A 27,449-nucleotide genomic window follows, 5' to 3' on the forward strand; every position below is an offset into this window, starting at 1 on the left:
CTCGGAAGTTGCCTATTTCTAACAAACTAAGGGTGTTTTTATGGAAATTTATGGCTAATGCCCTTCCCGTGGGTTCTGAATTTCTCGAACGCAAGATGAGTTCGCGCTCCTCTTGTACTCTCTGCGATGGCTTACCTACTTGTGTGGAATCTATTTCTCACCTCTTCAGAGATTGTTGCTTTGCAAAAGCTCTTTGGTTTGGCTGCCCTTTAGGAATTAGAATCACGGGGGGGGGATATTGATGTTAGGATTTGGGTCATAAACTGGGTCAAGTATTTCTTAAGTGGCCCAGATCCTACCTCCCTCCTTTTTCCCCTTATCGCTACCCTTTGGAGATTTTGGTGTTGTAGGAATGATATGGTCTTCAGGAGTCGTCGCCCTTGGCCTATGAGTGCCCTCAGTTCTATTCTTGGAGACATTCAGTGTATGAATGAGGTTGTGTGCAATAAGGATGCTTGCCTCCTTCAAGCGCCTTTGTTGGACTTCTCTTCTGATTTTGAACTAGCAAAGAGAATTAGAAACTCATTTCCCTATTGGATTGTTTTGGTGGACCTGTGTGCGAAAATGTTTGCACTGTTAAGTGTGATGCTGCTTGGAGGGATGATAGAAGTGCTGGCATGGGGTGGTGCTTGTTGGATGGTGATGGGATTTTAAGGAACACTGCGCATGCTCGCTCGTATGCCTCTTCTGCCCTGCAAGCTGAAGGTCAGGCTGCTATCAAGGCGCTAAAATGGGCCTTGGATGAAGGGTATCTTCATGTTAGATTGGTTACGGATTGCCTTGTCTTGGTTATGCAGGTGGCGAAGCGGATAAGCTGTGCGTCTATTACTTGCATTATCCAGGGATTTTAAGTCTATTGCGTCTCATTTTCACTTTGTTGCTCTCTTAGCTTTTGTCCAGGGAGTGAATAGGATAACTCATAATCTTGCTTCGGGAAGGCTTCATTTGTAAGTTTATCTTTATTTGTTCTTTGTAAAAAAAAAAAATACTTTATTTTACGCCACCGTCGTTTGTAAAAAGGAAAAAAAAAAAATAGACTAGTTTGCTGAGCTGAATGTTAACAGTCGATCTGGGTCGTAAATCTGAACATAGCTTCCCTTTTGCGCTCTCTCTCCGTATTGGAATCTCCCACCTTCATCACCCAACATACTTGGGTTTGAAGATCAAATTCCCCAAATCTAATTGGATCTTCCAATTTTCTAAGTTGATAATCCCCTGATCTCAACTGGGTATCCTTTAATTTCACCTCATTTTTACAAGATTATAACAAACAACAACATTTTATGGTACTTGAAGATTTCTGTAATTAGTTTATAGATCAAAGAAGAAGTTAAATCCAACAACAATGGCGGGTGCTGCTGGTGGGTTTGTGACAAGGGCATTTGAGTCTATGCTCAAAGAATCTTCTGCTAAAAAATTCACTTCCCTTCAATCTGCTATCCAATCTTATCTGGGTTTGTCTCACTTTTTCATTTTAGGGTTTAGTTTCACTCTATTTGTTATGATTATTTGGTTTATTGTGTGGTTTTATGCTTAATTGTTGGGGGGTGATTGTGTTGTTATAGATGGCATTAAAGAGGAGAAAGAGCAAGCAGCTTCAGCACCTGTGGCCGAAGTGCCGAAGAGGTTAGATCCATGCTCAGATTGTTGTTTGTTTTATTGTAGTTTCGGAATTGGTTAATTATGGAGTGAATTGGGTTAGTTTTATCTAAATGGAGTGTAGAAAATAAGCTCAGTTTTGGGGTTGTTTAGTGTGTTTGACGTGGTTGGAGGTAAAGATCTAGGCGCCATTTGTAAGATAGTCCTGGCATTTTGTGATCAAACAAGGGAATTGTCGTAGGCCGTGAAGGAAATCTCGAAATGGTTGGAACTACCTTATTCTGACAGGGCCACTAAATTGAGCTCTTTTAGTGAACAGTAATTGTTTGCTGGCTAAATGTATGGTATCTAGAAGAAAGGCGAGCAATTAAACTTAGATAGTGCGACTTTCCTATATGCCCCTTGGATTGACTGATCGCTTACAACAAGAAGAAAATGTAAGACGAACCCGGTATTATTATGCTGTGTAGGGTATAATGTTGTGTGGATGTACACAACCTTAACCCTAATAGTAGACTGTTTCTCACTTTCTGAGAGATCTATAGATATTATTTTGTGCTACCCAAGTCCCTAAATTGGAAGTGCAAAATGACTGCAACATTGATTACCTCTGAATTATTTGTTGTGATAAATATATCGATCCTCTCTCAGAAGCGACAATTCATATGCCAGTTGAACTTTAGGAATTAACATTTTTTTTGATGTTGAGGGATTTAACTAAGGTCATAATTTACCGCCTCTCATGACTTTACTAGTTTAGCTTGCCAATTGCTCGAGGATCACTATCATTCATATACATCAGTAACTTCTTAGAGGTACTTAGGACTTGTTCTTTTGGACTTAATTTCACTTCACTTCATTTCTATTCAAATCCTATAAGTTAAGTTAAGTCAAGTTCGTGTTCTATAAGTTCATTTCAGTTCAGGTTCTCTTAGTTCATTTCTGTTCTTCACTACACTTTCAGTTCAAGTCAGGTTCTATAAGTTAAGTTTAATGCCTATAAGGTCAGTTTAGTTCAGAAAGTTTCAGACCAAAAAAATAAGGCCTTATTTGGTAGAAAGAAGAGCGGGTTTGATGGCATTTGGTAGTGGCGCCATATGCAATTGCATCTTTCAGAAGTGTCTCTTCTTTCTACAAAAGGTGATTTTATGTACTTGGCAATATAATTTGAAGCTCGTGGTGTTAAATTTATGGAAGAATAAGTATTTAAATCTTTTCGGCTCTTTAGTGTTAACCATGTTTGCGTAATTCAATATAAATACATATCATATCTGAATAGAATACCCTCTTAATAGAGCATCGGAGTGTATGAGAATTAGATTTCAGCATGTGCATTGGTAGAATACTCTCAAGCCAACTCGTAACTGTAAGAGGTTGAGTTAATCCAGGTTAGGTGCTAATTAGGATATACGCTTTTGGTTTCAACAAAAGGACTTGCCTTGAATCAATATCCAATATTACTTGCCAAATAAATTCTAGTCAAGCTGTAAATTTTTTTGACAGAGACTCCTTCCACATCTTATTGTTTCTCCCATATTCCATTTTCGTCCACATCTTTTTGTTCTTAAATTTGTTCTTTTCATTTAAGAACTTTCTTTACCTGGCCAATGTTACGGGACTAAAATACCAACTTATCTCCCTAAGCCATACATATTAGCAAAACAATGTTAAGTTAGCATTCTAATTTTTATAATTAGACTAACCCTTGACTCTTCATAACCGCCACCTTAGCCCAGCGCCTCAGCCTCCACACTCACTTACCTCCATCTCTGCCTCACTACCCTTCCCTAGCGGGGCGTTTCCTCCACCATACAGACACCACCTCCCACCATCACCATCACCTTCTACCACCACACAGCCAGTGCCGCGTCGACGAACACCCCAATGGCCCAATCCACTGTCACTGGCGCTTCCATCCCAAACCGCTACCACCTTCCTCAATGAAACCCCCAATGCACCTCATAACCACCCCAATTAAACACTAAAAGTAAACACTACAAAACCTTCTTCCACCACCAAAAATACCAGACTCACAATAGGGAAGGGGGGACGCACTATGAGGAAGGGGAGGGCGGCAAACCTAGACTACAAGGTGGAGATGGTGGCAGCGGTTGGCCCACCACCACGAACAACAAAGTCAGCACTTCCATGAACCAATTTGGACCTCAGAACTCAAATCTACAAGGATTCAAATGTAATTTTTAAAATCTATCACCTCTGTAGCGTTCTCCAATCACATACGCTTCAAATGGCAGTTATCATTTATGTTGATGTGGTGTTTGATGCGACAACGGTGTTGCTAGTGTGGTTGTGGGTGGTGGTGTGGTGGTCAGGCGAGTTTGATGGTGGTGTGATAGAGTGTGGTAGTGGTGGCAGCTTGGTGGGAGGGTGGTGGCAGTTTGGTTGAGGGCAGTGGCTTATTGTGAGAGGGGCGGTTGCTTCTTGTGACTCCAGTACAAAAAGGATTTGTGCTAATAAGGACCTCACCAACCTATTTGCTTAAGAACCGTGTATAAAGCATATGAAAGAAACAATACAATGTGGAGGGAAATCAATGGTTCGTTGTCCTTTTAGTTCGTAATGGTGGTGTGGTCGGGCGAATTTTGGGTGGTCAGCCGAGATTGGTGGTGGTGGCAGTTGTGTGAAGGGCAATCGCTTATTGCGAGTGTGGTGGTTGCTTCTTGTGACATGTACTTTAATACAAAAAGATTTGTGATAATAAGGAGCTCACTAACCAATTTTCTTAATAACCGTGTATAAAGCATATGGGAGAACCAGTAAAATGTGGAGGGAGTACAATGGTTTGTTGTTCTTTTTGTTTGTACTTTTAAGGGATGGGGGGTGGAGACAATTTGATGCTTGACCAACCTGTGTGAACAAGTAGTCCCACATTATTCACGAGGGTGTAAAAGTAATGCAATTACAAAAGATATCATTCGTCCACTTGAATTTACACCAAAAACTCCATTCTGAAAGCAAATGTTAAATGAAATGGAGGGAGTATTTGCGCTGAATTTGGATAAGTTATTTAGTTTAGCAGAATGAGTTGTTGGGATGTTGTGTGGTTGGGTGCTTGAATGAACAAAGCAGCCCCCCCCCCCCAACGTTTTTCAAGTTTGGAGAGCTGTCAGTCTTAAATTTAATGATAGTTTCGTAGAACATTTCTATTCTAATTTCAGTTGCTCCGAGCCTCGCCTGACCTTGTGCTTATGCACATCCTCTATCATTTAATGCAGTGAATCTAACTCTGATGAGACTGTTAACAAGGAAGAGGTGGAGTCTGACAAGTCTCAGGACTCTGTGGAGACAAAGCCTTCTGAAATAGTTCAACCCAAGATCTCCATTGTGGCAGCCTTATCCAAGGCGGGCCACACATTAGAAGAAGCTGAAACAGAGCTTGTTCTTAGCCCACTTCGACTCGCATTTGAGACTAAAAATATGAAAATTGTGGAACTAGCATTGGATTGTCTTCATGTATGTGTTTTTTCCTTAATTTTTAATGATTTTAGTTATATGAAATCAATCAGTCATTTAGTCAACTCAAAATATAGTACTCCCTCTATTTTTCTATATATGACTTTCTCACATTTCGAGACACACACTTCTCTCTTCAATATCTCTCAAATTATATGATTAAATATAATGATATGTATACTCATATGAAAGAATTTCTAATAAGGAATTTTTATAATTTTTTACCAAATATATTTTTGTAAATATTAAAGTAAAAGGCTCGCCTCGAAAAAACAAAACGTCATATATTAAAAAATGGAGGGAGTATATTCTTTTCTTGGAAATTTGTCAATTTGTTGGTTAAGAGCATTTACATCATTTCATTTTTTTCAGCTTGCTAACGTATTGCCTTATTTATTTAATTGAGCTAGAAACTCATTGCGTATGACCATTTGGAGGGTGATCCTGGGTTAGAGGGTGGAAAAAATGCGGCTTTATTTGCCGACATTCTGAGCATCATTTGCAGTTGTGTGGACAATTCTTCCTCTGACAGGCATGTAGCATTTTGCAATCTAAGCACTTGGACAATTTCTTCGGACTAATTTCTCATGTTTACTAACTCTATGTGTGTGTGATTGCAGTACTGTTTTGCAAGTACTAAAAGTACTTCTGACAGCAGTGGCATCAATGAAGTTCAGAGGTACGAGAGAGACTATTTTGACACCTTATTGTTTTGATATTTTTGAATATTATACCAACAATCGATATTAGAAGCCTGTGTTTTTAACCGACTTGAGAGTTCTTGTGAAAAATTAGGGTGGGCTTACTGTAGATGTATGAATATACTTATATAATTGTATACCACGAGACTTACTATAGAAGGCTTTGTTCATCCTGGTGTTTTTTATGTTACCTGTTGAGGTTGTTCTATCTCAGAAGGATTGAAATTGACGAATTTAGAAAAACTATGTAATGTGCGGGAAATTGTATTTTTTGGTTGATTCCACTTGGGATGGAGAAAATATGGTTGGAGAGGATAGTGTCGAGGATTGAGTTTGCTTCTTATGTATTAATTATTATAATTATATTATGTGGATTATTTTTCACAAAAAAAATTTTACTTCAATTTTCTTCTTTTATCATTCTTAGTATTTGAAATTTTGAATGATCTGTTATGATGCTCACTACTATTTTTTTCACAAAAAGCACTTCTGCTCCTCTTCGATTTTTTTTTTCCACAAATCATATAACACTTGTAGGACAAGGAGTCCTTCAAACTACAAATTTTGCAGGAACTGCTTAACTTTTTGTTTCCTGTATGTTTGAATTGGTTTTTATTTCTTTCCTTTTTTTTCAAACTTACACGGACCAAGTAACAGTCCTGCATTATTTATGTCTGCTTCAAATGCAGTGCATGGAGAACCTTTGCTTGGAGTCGTCAGAGTATGTTACAACATAGCCCTAAACAGGTAATCTTTATGATTCTTTGGATTTATATGATTTTTAGCAAGATGGAAAAGAGTGAATGATTTGTTTGCTGCCAGATTTAATCATTATAATTTATAACCACCTAGTGACTGAACTGGTATGACCAAGCATCTATGTTGGAGACCCTTAAATGCTGTCACCATAGGGGCACCCTTCTTGGCAGGTTTAGCTTGACAACACCCTTCAGGGCTTGTGAGAGGCTGGCATTTAGCGCCTTTCCACCGATGAGTACTTCGTATCTCGATATTGCCACATCAACATACATTGTTCTTATAATTCCGTTTAATCATGTGGTAGTTGGCCCATAGCTCTAGATTACGAATATGTTTGTGCAATTGTACTGACATGATGATGGTGTATGGCATGATGTTATGGCGCTGCCAGCAAGAGTCCTATCAATCAAGCGACATCAAAGGCTATGTTGACTCAAATGATTAGCATCATATTTCGGAGAATGGAATCTGATCCGGTATGGAACACGTGGAACTCAAAATCCTGTTTTTTTTGTTCTTGATTAATCATGGAGGGCACTATCCCTCTTTCTGTAAGGCCTTGTTTGGATGAAAGGATTTGGAGGGAAAGGAAGGGTAGGAAAAGGGACAGGCAGTTTCCATTGTTTAGTTGGAATGAAATTGAGGGATCCATTCTCCTTTTACTAGGGAAGTTAAATATCCTCTCAAAAAAACCAAGATTTGAAGGAAATAATCCGCTTTCCTCCCTTATATCCTCCTCTCCTCCTCTTATCTCCTATACTTATACCCAAACATAGGGTAAAGAAGTGAAGTACTGAACATTATCAATATTACAAGCTATGAGTGAGATTTTTTTGTATTGATATTAATTGTGTACTGTAATTTTGTTTTAGAATGTCACTCATGAGTCGAAAGAGTTCCAGGATCAATGTTCCTCTCATACAGAAGATACCCCCACCAGTGGCCCAACATTAAATGCAGAAGTTAGCCTTGTGGAAGGTCAAAGTGAGAAAGAGATGACACTTGGAGATGCACTTTCTCAAACCCCGGCAAATGATGCATCTCTTGCATCTGTAGAGGAACTTCAGAATCTTGCAGGTGGTGCTGATATAAAGGTGCATATTTTAATCGATTCAATAACATACTCCAGTTCCTTTTGTGTATTTTACTACTTCTACCTGAGACCTTTTCCTTTCCTTGACCCTACATTTGAAGGAATCCTGTCTGAAGGAATTAAACTACGTCAGACTTGACAGATAACATTCAATTTGCAGGGTCTGGAGGCCATGCTGGACAAGGCAGTACACCTTGAAAACGGAGATAAGATAAAACAGTAAGTGTAATTTTGCAGTGGTTTTTTTTTTACAATATTTTACTCTTTATTCTTCTCAAGTGGAAGTCCTTTGTTCAAGTATTGTTTCTTGTTGGTAATGTAATATCAACCTTTTTATGAACAAGTGGGCTGGATCTTGAGAGAATGAGTACCAGTCATCGTGATGCTCTTCTGCTGTTCCGCACTCTTTGCAAGGTCTGTATCATAAATGACTTCCTTGTTAATATACAATTTGCTTGTTTCTTGGTTCACTTATGATTGATTGTTTGCAGATGGGTATGAAGGAAGACAATGATGAAATTGCGACAAAGACACGTATTCTGTCTCTGGAACTTCTGCAGGTTATTGTTAATTTTTTTTTTATATGGCTCTTATGTTTTATTGGCGGTCATCTGGTCTGCTTGTTTAGATGCTTTTGCTTGGTTATTTGATCCCCTGTTATATTTTAAATTTCTAACGTTTTTTTAAACTGGATTTCTCTTTATTCTCATTGTCTTTCTGCTCTTGCATTTTTCTCTATATCTATCAGTTTTTTGGGTCCTAAACTACTTTAAAGCTGTTCCTTTGAGGGTGTTTGCAGTCTTTGTACTCCCCCAATTATTTGGGGTTATTTGGGGCTGTATTGTTGTTACTTTTGTACTTTATTTAAATTTGGTGGAATATTAACTGATAAATTTTGAAAGGTGACAATGAGGCATGAGGTTATGCGGGCCTTTTATTAACTTAATTTGAGACTAAATTGTTTCTGTACTGTATGCTTGTGTTGATAGTTGTCTGGGCTGATTTGGGTTTTGGTCATATTGAATTTCGTCTAAGCTTCTGCTGTTTGTATGTAACGTGTGTATGTATACTAAAAATGCCTATATGGAATCTAATCTAGTAGTATTACTTTTGGTGGCAGGGTTTACTGGAAGGTGTCAGCCATGCATTTACTAAAAACTTCCATTTTATTGACTCAGTGAAAGCATATCTTTCCTACACTTTGTTGAGGGCATCTGTTTCTTCATCTACTATAATATTTCAGGTAGATCTATTTGCATTATTTGACCCTACGTCCATGGTATTAAATCTTGATCTCAGAATCGATTGTTGCAATCTGATCTTGGTCCTTGGGCCATGATTCATTAATGTGGCCGGTGCTGCATCAAAATGCCGTCTAAAGAAACCTTCAAAACGTACGCTGTTGCAATGTTTTGGCACGATCCAGATTTGAAACCATGCCTTCGCCCATTTGGATGTTAGTTTTCCATTGGTTCATTATTCTAATAACTAATGGGTTCATATTTTTCTTTATACTGATAGCATGCTGCTGGAATATTTGCCGTGCTTTTGCTCCGATTTAGAGAGTCTCTGAAGGTACTTCAGTTCTATTTAATTCAGATTTAGGAGCTTGATTTTTGTGTTCTTAACTTCTTATCAATGTTTTTATTGTGTTCTTCAAGGGTGAGATTGGAATCTTCTTTCCATTGATAGTGTTAAGGTATTTGGATAATGCGGAGTGCCCTCCTAACCAAAGGTTAAGTGTGCTGAGGTACGAATTTTTATAGTCATATTTTTTAATCTCTTTGCCTTGTCGTTCCGTGGTGGATTTATCTTGTTTTTATAGCCTTCTCAAAGGTTAGCACTTTTTGTAGGATGCTTGAGAAGGTTTGCAAGGACCCACAGATGCTTGTGGACATATTTGTTAACTACGACTGTGATCTTGATGCACCAAATCTTTTTGAACGCATGGTAGTAACTGTTTCTTGGAGCCCCATAATGAAATTTATGTGTTGTTTTTTAATGTCCTGACATTTATTCACTTTTGGTAGGTGACTACTTTGTCGAGAATTGCTCAAGGGACTCTAGCTTCAGATCCCAATTCTGTTGCTGCCTCTCAAAGTGTATCAGTCAAGGGTTCCTCACTTCAGGTAAGTTGTTTGACATTGACCTGTATAGCTTTGGATGATCTTGCTTGCTCTAACTATGACGGTGGGACTGTTTTGTTAATATCCATTCGCAGCCAAGCCAAATGCTCGTTAAACTTTGGTCTACTACATGATGTAAATGGCTCACTAAAATTGTTTGCGCTTATGTACTGAAAGTAGAAGTTGAAAATAGGCTCTTTTCTCTCGATTTAAATTTTAAGTTTTTATAAAAGAGATCCGGAATTCGATTTTAAAATCTGTAAGTTTACCTTGACTTTGCATTACATTTCCGCTCTCCCTTTTGTTTTTCATTTTCCCTTTTCTATTCGCATTTTGAGGTGTGCGTTCACCCATGAACAGCTCTAAAGGATGATTCATGTCAGCCGACCCCAAATCATTTTGGGATTAAGGCTCTGATGTTGTTGTTGTTGTTGTAGTATTCCTGAGTAAGGCTGCACACATCCGAAATCCCTTACCACACGAGGGTGGGAGCCTTTTTAAGGCATTGGGATAATGTTGTTATCGTGGTATTTCTGTGTTTTCTGTCCATTTTATTTACCGTGCTTTGTTTAATGTTGTCGTCATGTTTTGCTTTGGAATGTAGTTTGGGCCCATGAGATGTTTATATGTAAACTAGGAGTCAGCTAGCTAAAATATCATTATGTTCTTTCCAATTTATGAAACTATCACTTCTTCATAACTCTGCAGTGCCTTGTAAATGTCTTCAAATCACTCGTCGACTGGGAGAAGTCACATAAAGATTCAGAACAGAAGATGAAGGATGGAAATTCACTGGATGCACGTTCTAGTAAAGACACTGTTGAAATTGAACAGATAGACGACACATCCAGCGATTTTGAGAAGGCAAAGGCTCACAAGTCAACTGTGGAAGCTGCAATAGCTCAGGTAAACGTGTTGAAATTGAACACTTGTCTTAAAGTCTTGATCTCTTTATAAAATACTGAATGGGGATAGTTGTTTACTTCTAAAAATATGTGTGATCATACAATTCCACTTTAACAGAGCTGAATCTTTGTATGATAAGTACCAGAATGTGTTAAATTGACTCAATTTAGGTGGGCAGGCGGCGATGATGTAATTGAGGGGGGTTGATTAGTAATGTTAGATATGGATTAAAGGACACCAGGGGGGGGGCGACAACCACAGACAAAAAGAACATAATTGACCTTTTGAAGATGCGGGTGCAGCTGGTTAAATTTACTTGAGAAGAGTTATATGGTTGACAAACTTTTTTTTTGTTTTCTTTGCACATTTTACGGCTTTCTTTAGAGGTTCTTATAGAGCATATCTTGTGGGGTGTAGTTAAAAAGCAAATGGTTCCGACGACTGCCTTTCATCGTTTTATTTTCGTGGTCTAATAGTAATGATGACAAGTAGGAAGATCTATAACTATCATCATCCTATAATATTTATTTTCCTGAGATTTCAGATTCATGTGTATGTTTTGGTTCTATTCTATGCTGCCACAGTTTAATCGCCATCCTAGCAAGGGTGTGGAGTATCTAATTACTAACAAGTTGGTGGAGAATACACCTGCTTCTGTAGCCGAGTTTCTAAAGAATACCTCCAATTTGGACAAGGCAAGATAATTAAAGGACTTTATAAAACTTTAAGTTGCATTTTGGAAGAATTTGATGTTTTTTTAATATTTTATTGTCAATTGTTATGCAGACTATGATTGGCGATTTCTTAGGACAACATGAAGAATTTCCTTTGTCTGTCATGCATGCTTATGTTGATTCTATGAATTTTTCTGGAATGACTTTTGCTGCTGCAATACGTGAATTTCTGAGTGGGTTTAGACTTCCTGGAGAAGCCCAAAAGATTGACCGTATTATGGAGAAATTTGCGGAACGGTGGGTATTTGTGTTGTTACACTAGAATCTCTGTTCGTAATTCATTACTCCAGTTACTCATTTGTGTGGAATCATTTGTCATTGCATTTTTGATTGCCTGGGTATAGAGGTATTAGTTACTAGTTCTTCTAATCGCATAGGTGAGATGTAGATATGGCGGGGTGTGTGGGTCTACTTTAGGATCGAATCTCTCAATGTCGTATCTGAAAGCCCATGATAAGTTGGTAGGTTTCTCATATTACAGAGAATATCTTACATTTTTTGTCTCTTACTGCTTTATAGCGATAATCAATTCCTAAGTCAAGTGCTTCAGTTACTTTTTGAGTTTTCACAACAGCAGTTTTACTAGTTCTATGCTGATCTTCCTCCTAAGGCATTTCTAAGGTGTTTTATTAGGAGAGGAGGTGACTTTTAATTCCTGATGGGGGATGTTATTCAAAATACCAATATGGAAAGAGTTTCTTGATTTTCTCCCTTGGTTGATCAACTCATTGGGACTGAGAGGGATTAGATTGATCCCTTCCTAGCCTAGTTCCTTTCACTATTAAGGTCTGGTAGATTACTGTTCATTGTATTATATATGGGGTTGACAGTACGACCAATACTAGACATATGCGGATTATATGAAGGCGAAAAAAAAAGCTGCGGTTAACCAAGCAATGACTCAGCATGTCATTGTACGTGCTAAACCATGCAAAACGGGTTTGGGCCGCACCCATAGGTAGGAGAGAGAGCCCACTTCATTAGCTCAAGGAGGTTCCATACTAAAACCAATTTGGTTTATAAAGTAGTGAACTCCCTCCTCATTTTACCAATGTGGGACGCTCACATGTGGGAGATTCCACAAATAGGAGCTCTTAACACTCCCTCACATGTGAGGTCTCTTCGAAACCCAGGGCGAAACCGTGGGAGCGCACCAGAGTGGAAATTAACAAACCCTGAAAGAGGCCCTGCTCCAGTAGCATGATTTGGGCCCAGTTTAAACTCATCAAACCCGAACCTTGGGCTCTGGATACCATGTTAAACCAGGTTAAACCAGACCCGTTTTTCATGATTTAACAGTACGCAACCGTGATTCATATCAATTATCTTGATCACAACCCATACTGTGATTTAATACAAAGTTTTTTTTTGTTTTGGTTTTTTTTTTTTTTTTTAAAGATTTTTTCTTCTGTTGCTGGCTGTGAACTTGTCACTGATGCTGTATCTCTTCTCTGCAGATATTGTGCAGATAATCCAGCTCTGTTTAAGAATGCAGATACTGCTTATGTCCTTGCATATGCGGTCATTATGCTGAATACTGATGCTCACAATCCTATGGTTTCAGCTAAAATGTCCAAGGCCGATTTCGTACGTTTGAATTCTATGACAGATGCTGAAGAGACCCCACCTACAGAACTTCTAGAGGAGATTTATGATTCTATTGTGAAGGAAGAAATAAAAATGAAAGATGATCGGGTTATCATTGGAAAAACGAGTCGACAAAAGCCAGAAACTGAAGAAAAAGGGCGCCTTGTTAGCATCCTTAATTTGGCTCTTCCCAGAAGCAAGTCGTCAACAGAAACTAAATCTGAGAGTGATGCTATTATTAAGCAAACACAATCTATTTTCCGTAATAGAGGAAGAAAGAGAGGGGTATTTTATACTTCGCAAAGAGTGGAACTCATAAGGCCGATGATTGAAGCAGTTGGATGGCCTTTGCTAGCCACATTTTCTGTTATTATGGAGGAAGGAGATAATAAATCAAGGGTTCAACATTGTATGGAGGGATTTAAAGCAGGAATTCACATCACACATGTTTTAGGAATGGATACAATGCGTTATGCCTTCTTAACATCATTAGTCAGGTAATTTGTGATGTGAAGCCATTATTCATAAAAGAATATGGGAACTTCTCTCGATTAAGTATCTCATTATGCTGTTTAGTTCTGTGCGTTGTGTAAAAACAAGCTCCCCAACATCTATTTGCTCTGCCACTTTCTCGTGTACTGCTTTTTTTCTTCTCATGTTTTTTCATTCTCTTAGATTTTTTTGATTAAATTAGTCGGTTTTTCTACTTGCTCCTTTTGTCACTCTAATTTTCTTTTGAGTTCCCATCAGATTTAAAGATTCACAATTTTTTCTTTGTTGAAGTATGATATGATGGAAATATGGAATAAAGAAAAATAGCTCACTATTTAGTTAATCGGCTTATTTCTCAATGCAATTTTCATTGTGGGTCTCCCGGAAACAGCCTGTTCATGTTTTCAACAGTGGGAAGACAAGACATAGGATCCCCTTACCTTGTCTTATTTCATGGCACTGGGTGATGTTGCTAGTCTTATGATACTCTCTAGAAAGATGTTGAAATAATGTTGGTTGACATTAATATATCTGTTGCTTGATTGTTGGAATGTATAAAAAATTATCTGTAAAACTGGAACGCTTGTCCCTTTAATTTTAAATATCGGACAAATGGTTTATGCCTAGTGATCATCGGGCAAAACCTCACCCTTTATTTTTACTCTAATCATCAAAGCGAAAAATACAATTTTGTTCCTGGGTGCTGTGTGATTCTAGTCTGGCGCTTAACCAATGACTGCTTAATAATTATGAGTGTTCCATTTTTCACAGATTTACTTTCTTGCATGCTCCGAAGGAAATGCGCAGTAAAAATGTTGAAGCCCTACGGACTTTGTTAGCTTTAGGGGAGTCTGATGCTGATGCTCTTGAGGACACGTGGAATGCTGTTTTGGAATGCATTTCTCGCCTAGAATTCATCACCTCAACTCCTGCTGTTGCTGCAACTGTGATGCAGGCATCAAATCAGATCTCCAGGGATGCGCTTCTTCAATCCTTAAGAGAATTGGCTGGGAAACCTACAGATCAAGTGTTTTTAAATAGTGTGAGGCTGCCCAGTGATGCTGTGGTTGAGTTCTTCACTGCTCTTTGTGGCGTCTCAGCAGAAGAACTGAAACAAAATCCTGCTCGTGTTTATAGCCTACAGAAACTTGTTGAAATTAGTTATTACAACATGGCACGTATACGCATGGTAATGCCTCTTTAGACGAGATACTTTTTGTTTTCTTTAACCGATTGGTACTTGAAGGAGATTGTACAACAACAAATTACCCCAATTTCTCAAGGGCTCCCGTTAATGACGAGCCAAGGGGGTTGGATGCACGCAGCGTTACACCTGTGTTAACAACACATAAAAGATTTATTCCGAATGACTCGTGTAAATTACGTTGAAAATTGCATCAAATGATTTTATTCCACTAGTACAAAATGCACAATGCACAGCTAGTTTGGTAAGTCATTTTGCTTTGCTCCACCATAATCCAGAACGAGAAAAAGTGAGTCATTGGGTCCATTGAAATGGCAGGGCGATTTCCGATTGTACTAGTTTTGTAATAAGTACTTCTCATTGGGATCACACTTTACAGTATAAGCCTTACAAGTTTTTGACATACCCACCTTTTCCTTCATATAATGGGATTTCAAATTGCTTTCAGGTGTGGGCTAGAATCTGGTCTGTTTTGGCCAACCACTTTATTTTTGCTGGAAGTCATCATGATGAGAAGGTGGCTATGTATGCTATTGATTCATTGAGGCAACTGGGTATGAAGTACTTGGAGCGCGCTGAACTTGCCAATTTTACGTTCCAAAACGACATTCTGAAACCATTTGTTGTCCTCATGCGAAATAGTCGAAGCGAATCCACCAGAAGGCTCATAGTCGATTGTATAGTTCAGGTTTATTATTCTACATTTTCTAGTTTTCCTCCCACCATTATTTTCAATTTTTCATTATTGGCAATAACTTGGACTAGCACGCCCTTTTTTTTCTTTCGATAAACTACTACAATTATAGCGTGCAAGTCATATTGCAGATGATAAAATCCAAGGTGGGAAGTATAAAGTCTGGATGGCGAAGTGTATTCATGATTTTCACGGCCGCTGCAGTTGATGAATCAGAGGCAATCGTCGAAAGCGCATTTGAGAATGTGGAGCAGGGTGAGACGGGGTGTTATTTCCTCTATATGTATTCTGTTATCTTTTTTACACGCATTAAGACATGAAATTGATTGTTATGTGGCATTCATGTGATTCACAGTGATCCTTGAACATTTTGATCAAGTTGCTGGTGACTGCTTTATGGATTGTGTCAACTGCCTTATTGGGTTCGCCAACAACAAGAGTTCTCATCGTATAAGTCTGAAGGCTATTGCATTATTGCGTATTTGTGAAGACCGACTTGCTGAGGTTTGTCTTTTTTGTTAACATTTTGTGCATCTTGAATGCCTAGGTTGTGTAATATTGTTGTGTCTCCACTCTCCCATGGTAGCTGACTGTAGTGTCATTCTTATTTCTTTCTTTTAATTACTAAGGATCAAAGAAGTTTTTTCATTCTTTAGATGTTGACACCAAACACTGATACTTCCGAAACTCTGGAACCCTTTTTGATTATTTCATTAATGAATGGCCATGGAATCTCTACATTCTTGTTTTTCTACCATGCTACATGTGAACAAATGATGTTGCATACAAATTTTAAGGTTTAGGTGGCAAGAAGTTAAACTATCTCAGTAATTATTTACTTATCTAAATCTGTCTAATTATTTTCCTTAAAACTTGTAATTCCTGGTTTTCTGCTATGTTCCTACGTGTGAACACATCATTTTTACATATAACGAGGAGAGTTTTACAAATAAATACTCATTAGTGATTGTTTGAGTAATTTGTAAAAGAAAATACAATATATTGGGAGTTGAGACATTGCAACTAGGAGTAACAAGCAAACACAGTGAACAGAGAGTGAGATTAAAATGATATTAAAAATGGATCTCTTTTTTCTCAATGTTTGATGATATTGCTTATGGTGATAACTATGCCAACACTCGAAAATAGTTCTTTAGTTATGACAACTGTCTTTGATATTTTTGCCTTTGCTTTTTTTTTTTTTTTTTTTTTTTTTTTTTTTTTTTTTTTTCTTTTTGCTGAAAGAGGTTTGATTTTTGTGAACTGTCAGGGTCTTGTACCTGGTGGTGCTCTGAAGCCTATTGATGTAAGTCTGGATGAAAATTATGACGTGACTGAGCATTACTGGTTCCCAATGCTAGCGGGTTTGTCAGACCTGACATCAGATTCAAGGGTCGAGGTCAGAAACTGTGCCTTGGAAGTACTTTTTGATCTGTTGAATGAGAGAGGTAGCAAGTTTTCTCCGACCTTCTGGGAGAGTATTTTCCGCCGAGTCCTATTCCCTATCTTTGACCATGTAAGACATGCTGGAAAGGAGACCTCACTTGTTTCCGATGATGAGTGGCTCCATGAGACCTGTATTCACTCACTACAGTTGCTGTGTAATCTCTTTAACACTTTCTACAAGGTATGCCGTGTTTTTACCTTTCCCTTTGAATTGCATTGATGGAGGAACCATTAATAGTATATTGGTCTTAGATGTTGCTCTGTACATTGGTTTGTTATCTGAATTTGGGAAAGATGCTTTATTTCTTTGTTTATTCTTCTGTCTTTCCCTGTTCTGGTGCTGCTATGCTATTTCCATTCCGATATCCCATACTGCTATAGCCTTTACATCATATTTTATTGCCCAATGGCCAATGCACATGCCTTCTTGGCTTTGTTAGTCCTTAACTTTGTATCTATCCACTGTGTTGGTGGGAAATCTAGTTTTTCCAAGTCCAGTCACTTGGTGATTTTGACAGTGAGTTCCGGCATGAATAGGATTGGACACGAAAATATTCTTCCTCCTTCATGTTGACCAGTGTCGTTATGCCCTTTATTGAGAGCTGCTGACAAATCTTCACCTTCTGCTAGTCAGAATCACTATTAAAGTATTAAAGTGTACTTTATTCATTTTGTCATTTCACTAATTAGTTTTTCAGCATTTTGCCAGTTCGCCACTCGTCCCATTACTACCGAGTTTTCTCCAAGTTTGTTACATAAGTGTCTAGATGCCACATCTATAATACTGTACAGTGTTTTTCCTGTCAGTCTGGACTCTGGAGTAACCTTAATTACTATATAATCTCACTTGGATTCAGCTACATACTTGGCAGAAATTTCTGTTTCCATTAGAGCATTTCTCTATGCAATCACAAATGAGAATGAACCTATACCCATCATCTTTGGCTGAAATACTATTTTATGACAAGTAAGATATAATATTAATTAATCGACACCAGGGGTGTTATCTATGTACAAAAGATATAATAGACGTGGCTCCCATCTACAAAATCGTCATGATATGACGACCATATACAAAAATACACCCTGAGAGCTACGCCCATAAACAAAATGAGAGGTACAAAATTAGACTCTCAAACTATCATGCATAATCGTATCTTCAAAAAATAAAAAATTCAAATCTCGATTAGGATGGAGTATATGGCTCCAAATATATAAAAGCTTCAAAAGGCGAAACTTGAAATCTTTGGCTGAAATACTATTATACGACATTTGTTATTTGTTAAAGGGCCTTGGCAATTAATTGAGCCATGTTCAAATGCTCCTAGTTAGTAAAGATTATTTTGAATCTTAATCCTGGCTAATGGGCCTACCTAGAATCGATGATCAAACAGGCAGATCATCAGAATTTTCAATGCTTCAAAATAAGGCTGGCTATTTTTCTCAGCCATATACTCAATGAGTTCGTTTGAAAAGCTGTTTTAGTGAAGCAACTGGTTGAAACATCAAAGACGTGAGTAGAATTTTTTCTGAGAAGTGAATAAATAATGGAGTGGCTTGAACGGTTACTGTTGGATAAGAACAAAAACCTTTGAAAATGACATATCATATACTTAGAACATTCCTGATACATCCATTTAGCATATTTAGAAGATAGAACTGATATTTAAATTCCATGGGAGTATATAAAAGATCTTGCTAAGTGCCTTTAGTGCCACTTAGTTTTAATCAATTCTTTTATTAATTTCCTGTTTTCTTATCCCTCATCTTCCTTGCACCTTCTTTATTGTCTTTTAGGCTGTTTTAGATTTGTGCCGTTACTCACTATTAACTAATTAAATCATTTTGGGATTAAGGCTATGTTGTTGTGGTTAAAGTGTTGCTTTGAAAATTTCATGAATTTTTTCTCTATCTTGTTAATTTCAGGAAGTATGTTTTATGCTACCACCATTGCTTAGTTTGCTACTGGATTGTGCTAAAAAGACTGATCAATCAGTGGTGTCTATAGCGCTTGGTGCATTAGTGCACCTCATAGAAGTTGGTGGACATCAGTTCAGTGAGATTGATTGGGATACCTTGTTGAAAAGCATAAGGTTTGTGCCCTATTTGCTTTGTCATTTATATAACATGAGACTTGAGAGTCATGACAAGTTATTGTTCTGGCTTTCAGAGATGCTTCATACACTACTCAGCCGCTTGAACTGCTGAATGATTTGGGTTTCCAGCATTCTAATACTCCCAGAAGTCCTGTTGATTCAAAGGCTGATGTTGGGGATGGAGATTATTCAGATTCTCCTGACCACGAGTCCGTGAATAGTCGGCAATTCGACGGCAGTGAAGATCTTACTACGTACCATGGGGATCACCAAAATTATGAAAGATACGATGGTTAGTTACATTTATCAATATGATTTATTGCCTAGGGGCGGAAAAGGTGCTGTCTACAAGTTAGTACTGATGATGTAGAGTCTATTTGCCGGTGGGCAAAAATATCATATTTGTTTATTGCCTACAGGGAAAAATGTCACATTAGCTAGATGGATATATGGCCAGCATGTCGCGGCCCAAATTGCAAATGACTGCTTCTAATGTAGATGAAATATAATAACATTGTCGCACCAGAATAATGGTAACAACTGTCTGTTATGCAGGATTACCATCTCCCTCTCAGAAGCCTACCGACTCTGGAGACCTTCAAAGAAATCAAAGCTTAGGTCAAAGAATAATGGGCAATGTTTTCCTTAGAAGTTTTACCTCCAAAGCTAAATATCAAGAACTTGATGTCCCAGTGCAATCTCAAGCTCAGGTAATTAAACAGAGTACGAGTCTATGTTGGATTTGGAACTCTTATACTATTTGCTAAAGTTTCCTACCTCTGAGAATTGAGGAAATGCTTATGGAAACCAACGGAAGCTCTAGAGTTTGTATTTGTTAGTTGTTTTCCCTTTTTTTGATCTCATATGGGTAAAGAAGATTGGCTATCAAAGAATTGGCAGAGGGCTTCTTTCGATTTTACTTGCTGAGAAGAGCAAATGTTAAACACCGAGAATTGCGTGACCCATTTAGTTAAGGAGCTTTTAAAATCACTTGATTCCCACGACGCAAAACCCTCGAAAAAAAATTGCCTTTACAAGTCTGTTCGCTTCGTGGGCTATCTATCTATCACGGGTATTATCTCCCAACATTTCTGTGGAACTAATCTAGGGTAGGCTGACACCAATTGGCTATAGATAAAGGGTTGTGCTTTTTCACATACACATTTTACTCTTTCACATACACTTTTTACGATTTTATCCTTGTCACTTTTTTTCATCTCCGTCACTCAAAAACCAATTATCCATTCCGTTATTCCCCACCCACCGGCCTACCCCACCTCCGGCTTACCCTCTCTGCTCCGATGTCTTTGTCCTGGCCTCCCCCGATTAGCGTATCAAATAAAAAATCCGTCCTTATTTATTGGTACTTCCACCCCAAATAAGATGTTACTGGATAACTTGATGAATTTGTTTTAATGCTTTGGTTCTTTGTGGCTAGATTTTGTGGAAGACGTGGATCTCAATCCATAATAACCATTGATGCTGCTGATGTTTTCCAGCAAACAGAATCTTTGATAACTGATTTATTGCGAATAATATTGTCAGCTGGGAATAGAGAGGACTATGTTTAAAGCGAACGCCTGAATGGTTTATCAGCCACCCCAAACTCGCATCATCACCACCCACCGCGCCAGCCACCGCAAACCACCACCACCGACCGTAATTTGATTACTTAAATAAAACTCAACCAACCCTAGTTTCATCCTTTCACAAACAAATAAAAGCTGATTAATAAATAAAACTCCTAACAAATCAATACTATATATTAATTCCAGAAACCAAGGGACTTCAATGTAATTAAATAAATTTATACAAATTAATTATACTATATAGTTTTAAATCAATAGCACTGTGCGATGGATCCGAACAACAGACTTCAATGTAAATATTATATAGTTTTGGTTGAAGTATAAATTTAGAGAACACGGAATATGGTAATTTTCTTTAAAATAAACATGCCTCACTTATGTTATTAATTAGTATAAAGATGTTAATTATTTTAACATAAACAAATATAATATAAGTATATTATATTTTGAAAACTACTAAAAAGTAAATAAATCAAGCTAGATTTCCAAGAAATATAATATTCCATAATTATTTCGACTTAATTAATTTAATGCATATATGTAATATATTTAATGCACATATATAATATATTTATTTCGAGTAGTGAGAGTAATAAAAGTAGCCTTAATTGGATATAGTAATCACTCATTGGATACTTAAAGAGTAAAAGTAATTTTGTTAGTAGTGAAAAGAATTGTAGTAACATTGGATATAGTAATATGATAATAATCACTCATTTGAATAGTCAAAGTAACAATATTAGCAACGAGCGGGATTAGTGAAAATAACAGAAATAACAACGGGAGTAGTGAAATTATCAATATTAATGTACAAGTAGTGAAAATAACAATAATTAACAATAATTACGGCGGGAGTAGTGAAAGTAAAAGTAATAATAACGAATGTAATAAAAGTTAACAATTCTAAGAACAAAAGAAAGTATATATGAAAAATTAGCTAAACAATCGATTTAAGTAAAATATTAATAGCGGGAGCAGTGAATTTATCTCATAATTTATTTCACTGTAATTTTAATATATATACTCCGTATAATAGAAAAATATATATTAATGATATTTATGAGTTATGCAACTTTAAAATAGTTTTAGTTAATTGAAAATATATTTTAATGCTAAATACAGGTAGCCCGGGCGAAGCCGGGCACCCATACTAGTAATATTAATAATTGATAAACAAGTAAATTACTGCATTAATTAGAAAATTAAGATCCATAGTCCAAGTCGTTTGAGCAATTAGCTTGGATTTTAGAAAAAAAAGGTTGATGTAAGAGTTAATTTGCTTAGGGTTTAGGTAAGAAGGGTATTAGATGGAAAACTAATGAAAAAGTGTATGTGAAAGAGTAAACTCCGTATGTGAAAAAGTAATTCCGTAATGCGGCCATTAAAATATGGATGGTTTAAAGCCTTGTTGGAGGGTGTTGACTTCCTCTCTGTGAAAGTGGAGGACTTTGTACTGGAAAATTCTCCTGAAGACGATGACCCCTACGGCTGTTAGTTACGGATGTATAGCAATTCAGCCAAAAGTTAGCCAGAGTTCGTTAGCGCTTTTTTGTGGAATTTCTATGGTTTTAGAACCATAGGTTCTGGTATCATGGGTCAGTTGTCACAACTGCGTCAAATTTTGTTATCCTTCTATTCTCTGTACTTTGTCAAAAAGGTCTGTGTAGCATTTATCTTAAAGTGATGGCTATTTAGCTAGTGATATCACTTCTTTTTAAATATGAGAAAGCTTTTTGAGGATAAATCTATGTGGGGCTGAGCTGTTGTCAATTTACTTTTGTATGCAAGTAATTTTTATTAAGCTGCTGTCGCTTTAGGTCTCCGGTTTACTGAAATGTGATCTTACCTGTTAACTTATAAATGAGCTCTTTGAATAGCTTTTTGTTTGCTCAATTGCTCTCAGTGTAGCTTTATAATTTTATGTCATTTGCATGGTTCCTTTGCTCCCGCTACCCTAACTATCTAGCTTTTAGTACTCTTGCTATTTTTTTCACTTTTATTTTCACCAATACTTATTCTTGTTTTAGGCTCCTGAATCTGTGGAGTTTGATCTGAAAGAGGAAGCTGAAAGCCAGCTACTCACGATTGTTAGGGGCAAATGCGTCACTCAGCTGTTGCTTTTGGGCGCAATAGATAGTATTCAGGTATGATTTGAGCTTTGTGCCAGAACTTGTTCTACCAGGCATAGTTGAGTTTTGTTGCTTGTGTCTAAGTGGTCATGTTGGTTAGCAATTTAGCATATCCAACAACAACAAACTAACAAAGCCTTAGTCCCAAAATCATTTGTGATCGGCTAATTTGAGTTATCACTTGAGGTTAAACAATGAACACAAATGAAGGTAAAAAAGAGAATTGTGCGTAAGATTACCCTATGTTCAAGACAAAGAGGCTATTTTTTGAATGGTCAATAATAATGATAAATTAAATCGAGGGTCGTGATGATACAAGCAAAAATCTCTGTTTAGCTTATTGTATGCTGTCTGTGTGTGATTTTATTGTCCTTTTCGTCTCCTACTGAGTTCTTCCTAAGACTTAAGTTTGCGTTTGCAAGATGAAAGATACACTAAGTGTCTAAAAAGAGTTGTAACTGCCGTTTCTTCTGTTTAGCTTTTGATGCATATCTGACATATTTTGTTGTTATTTTGCTTATTAGACACCTTTCAAATATGCATGTGGACATGTCGTACTGCTGATTGCGTTCACAAGTCTTTTATACTCATGTGACAACTAGCTTTTCTTTCATTGTTACCCACAGAAGAAGTATTGGTCAAAGTTGAGAGCACAACAAAAGGTCGCTATAATGGAAATATTGTTATCTATATTGGATTTTGCCGCTTCTTATAATTCCTACAATAACCTCCGACTGCGCATGAACCACATTCCAGCAGATAGGTAAAGATATAAGATCTTTATGATTGTTCATTGCGTTTTCTTTTTTGATATATTGCCTCTACATCAAAATGGTCTATAAGTAGCTGTTAATTTATTCATTAAATTAGCTATATATTGTTGAACCCCCTGTATTTGACATTAGGAATAAAACACATTTCCTCTTATAATTAGTATTACGAGCAGTCCCTATGGTGATTGGACTCGGCACAATCCCCCTTGTGTCTGACACTTAAAGTCAGATTTATCCAGGAACTTTGACATCAGTAGGTCCATAGCTCCCAACTCTTATGGATGTAAAAGTAGTCCCACTTAATTTAAGCAAAATACAACATTATTTTGGTTTGTTAATTGACGTGATTACTAGAACGATGAAAAATGTTGCTGTGTCCTCTGTTTGGAGAAAGATAAAGTCCTGTACACTTTTAACCCCAATAAAATTCAGTACACTTTTAACCATCATTTCATGTCGTTCTGACCTCTATCATTTATGTCTTGTCTCTCAGGAATTAACCCTTTCATATTAGATTTTCATCCCATTTATATCGTCCATAGTCAACGTATGTGATGTTTGGTCGAGGTTTTCACATTGTATACAATGTAGTTAACTTATAAAAAATGTTGATGTGAAAATAGTTGTTTTGACTTTCGATAAGTTATCTTATATTTTGTTTTTACATATATATTGGGAAATTAATGGTTCAAGTTAGGGTTACCGGATTCACTAGGGACCCCACAAATAGCGAATCGTTAAGAGCGAATTCTATCCTGTTGCTTAATAAAAATACACATAACACACATTCTATAAGAGCGAATCGGTAACGGCGTATTCATAGCGAATCTGGTCACATGGTTCAAGTTGACATTGGTTAATCACTTGAGTTAAAAAGGAAAAATATAAATGGGATGAAGGTTCCTGATGCTAGTAGTTGCACTAAGACAAATGACCTTTTGCAGGCCTCCATTAAATCTGTTGCGCCAGGAGCTGGCAGGCACTTGTGTATACCTGGACATATTACAGAGAACAACGTCTGAGCTTGAAACTAGCAAAGAAAACAGTGAAGAAGTAAGTGACAGTCCAGATTCACAAAATACAACAAACAATCATGAGAGCCTGGTTTCCTACTCTAATGAAGAAGAGCAGCTTCACCGGGTAGCAGAAGAGAAACTGGTGTCATTTTGTGGACACGTGCTTAAAGAGGCGTCTGAACTTCAGTTGGCCGTTGGAGGGACCAATAACATGGAGATTCATCGTGTACTCGAGTTGCGTTCTCCTATAATTGTAAAGGTATGGTTATTGATTTTCTACTTGGAAGCCTTCTTTGTTCCATTAATTAAGCTTGTTCATGTGGTTAATAAAAGTAATTTTGTGATTCGAGTGCTTCTTTTCGGGGAAGCCACATATCTTTCCCTAGCTCCCAAAGCTACCTATTCCATAACTGCCGGCTATCTTTAGATCTCCCTCCATCCCCAATCAATTGTTACGTCTGATTTTGGCTCAGAGACCAACGAAAGGAGAAAGAGTGTTCTGAGACTTTAATTCGAAGAAACAAAGTTACACACCACCAACAACAACAACAGAGCCTTAATCCCAAAATGATTTGGGGTCGGCTGACATGAATCATCCTTTAGAACCGTCCATGGGTGAACGCACACCTCAAAATGCGAAAAAAGGAGCGAAACATAATACAAAGTCAAGGTAAACTTATAGGTTTTAAAATCGAGTTCCGGATTTTATTTATAAAAACTTAAAATTTAAATCGAGAATAAAGATTAAAACGATTTTGAAAACCGAAGTATAGAAACAAAGTTACACGTGCAAAAATATTACAGACGCCCCACATGGGTTGTTGGTAGAAAAAAGAAGCAGCAATTAAGCCGTTTCACATCACAAATGCTTATCTCGGGAGGAAATGTAAACATCTGGCTTAGATATCTGATAGAGAGTATGTTGGAACATGAAAGTTTTTCATATCAGACTCTTTTTCTGGTTTGTGACCTGCAACATATGTGACTGTATTTGTGAACGTTATTTCCTATCTACTGTAGTTTTTTATTCTGAAGTTTTTTATTTGATATACTGAACAACCTTATAGCCTTATAGGTAATGTAATCAATTGGCCAAACTTCAACTTTAAGCTTGCATGCTGAGCTGAGGAATGTCTTTTTGCGCTTATTTTTGCAGGTTATAAAAGGCATGGCCGCTATGAACAGTTATATTTTCAGGAAACATCTCCGAGACTTCTACCCATTGCTTACTAAACTGGTGTGCTGTGATCAGGTGAGTTTACATGCCTATTGTTTGGTACGGAGTATATATATTTATAGAGTCCCCTCCCAATATTAAAATCTCTCCCTGTTATAAAAGTTGAACCTATCCATCTAACTGGGTCATGTATGCCGTTTACCTTAAAAATGTTTCTCTAGCCCATGGTATAAATATCTTTTTAATATTGATCACGTGTCAGTGATTCTGCCTGGATCTCGGTCATTGTTATAAATGTGGCCGATGGTGCTTCAAAATTTCAATAACGTTCATAACCTGTACAAAGCAATCACGATGTTGTGTCGTCGCCCAGATTTAATACCATGCTCTAGCCCCCTCACCTACGTCCTTGTGTACTTTGCTCTTTATTTTATTTTATTTTGTTGAAAGGAAATCTAGTAGGATTTCCAATGGAGCCAAAGACTCATTACTCTTTGGTTCTGGATTATGATGGAGTAAAGCAAAATGGCTCACTAAAGTGGCTCTGCTTCTTTCTCTTGTGAAGTAGCAGTCCTTCGATGCAGTTCCCGACGCAATTTTCATCTTGGGTCATTCGGAAACAGCCTCTTTGTGTTTCTAACACAAGGGTAAGGCTGCGTACATCCGACCCCCCCTTACCCCGCAATTTGCGGGAGCCATTGAGGCACTGGGGTAATGTTGTTGTTGTTGTTGTTGAAATCTAGTAGGATGCGATAGGTTCTGGACCAGGTCATGAGTATCTCTCCATAATGCCTTTACTGCAGCAGCTCCTCCTTACCTTTAGCGTAGTCTCCTTTTAGCAACTGGTCTCAGATCATTTGAATATTTGATTTGCTACCCGCCTACCTATCGTAGGTGGGCTTTAACATTTGGTCCCAGTCACAGTGTCATTGCATATTCTATTCTAAGCAGTGCTCCTGAAGTCGTGCAATAAGCCAATAACCTAGATTTGCTTTTTTGTGTTTTGGGGCTAATTAGATGGATGTTCGTGGAGCACTTGGCGAGCTTTTCAAGACTCAACTAAGCACTCTATTACCATAGATGTGTATGCTATTTCTCTTGACCAAGTCAGCAGTCCCAGTTTAATCAGTTCGCATTATTGGCCGTTTCTTGATTAATACAGTGTACGTTTCCAGGAGATGACGGCTTTCTTGCATTTTCGCTGTTTGTGCCTGCCGTTTGCCGTCTAGAGTTATTCTTTTGATTCTACGTAATTATCGTAGGCAGAAGAGTTGGAGCTGTAGTTATATGTCATCACAACTGTAAAACTCCGGAGATTTAGTTACAGGTAATTTTGTTGGCGGAAAATATAGTTGCCGAAGGTGCTGGCAATTTTTGTTTCATTAGATAGGTAAGACGTTCCATCTGTAGGTTTGCCATACCATTTAAGTGCTTTCAAATGAGGACAGAAACCGCTCTGCGTAAAGATAATATCAATACATCTTAATTACGAAATTTGTCATACAAGTACAATATATATATGTACGGCATCAACGTTGTATATTGGCAGAAATGGTTAGTTGTTTGGATGAGCTGCATCACAAACAATTTGGAGTCAAATCTCTTTTCTTGGTTTTTTTGACAACCAAATCTCTTCTTAGTTGTCAAATGTCGAGTTGTGTTGATTACCTATGTGATTACTCACTCGGTATTTCAAGGAGGCATGCACGCATGGGGCACTAAATTATGGCTAGAATGGTGCTCAAGTCGTAACCCGTAATGCCGTGATGGCTTTGTTATTCTATAGTCTCTTACATTGGATAAAATCAGAATATACTCTTTAACTTAAGAGAGGATTTGTACCAGCCAACACAT

At 37.5% G+C, this 27,449-nt stretch overlaps 1 protein-coding gene across 1 annotated transcript; it reads left to right on the forward strand.

The window, feature by feature from the left end:
- Positions 1-974: 974 nt before the first annotated feature.
- Positions 975-27,089, forward strand: LOC141647940 (brefeldin A-inhibited guanine nucleotide-exchange protein 5). Its single transcript, XM_074456316.1, has 33 exons — positions 975-1,454; positions 1,566-1,626; positions 4,836-5,073; positions 5,484-5,605; positions 5,694-5,752; positions 6,464-6,521; positions 6,925-7,009; positions 7,406-7,627; positions 7,787-7,845; positions 7,971-8,040; positions 8,118-8,186; positions 8,747-8,869; positions 9,148-9,201; positions 9,288-9,376; positions 9,480-9,576; positions 9,657-9,755; positions 10,461-10,658; positions 11,243-11,353; positions 11,445-11,629; positions 12,850-13,476; positions 14,243-14,660; positions 15,124-15,363; positions 15,501-15,624; positions 15,725-15,873; positions 16,640-16,996; positions 18,742-18,908; positions 18,986-19,203; positions 19,467-19,621; positions 22,528-22,644; positions 23,256-23,392; positions 24,347-24,677; positions 25,575-25,670; positions 26,613-27,089. Exons 1-33 carry the CDS (start codon positions 1,346-1,348, stop codon positions 26,673-26,675), a joined length of 5,307 nt encoding a protein of 1,768 aa, XP_074312417.1. The 5' UTR covers positions 975-1,345; the 3' UTR covers positions 26,676-27,089.
- Positions 27,090-27,449: the final 360 nt, after the last annotated feature.

Source organism: Silene latifolia, chromosome 3 (assembly GCF_048544455.1).
Source record: "Silene latifolia isolate original U9 population chromosome 3, ASM4854445v1, whole genome shotgun sequence".
Lineage (NCBI taxonomy): Eukaryota > Viridiplantae > Streptophyta > Magnoliopsida > Caryophyllales > Caryophyllaceae > Silene > Silene latifolia.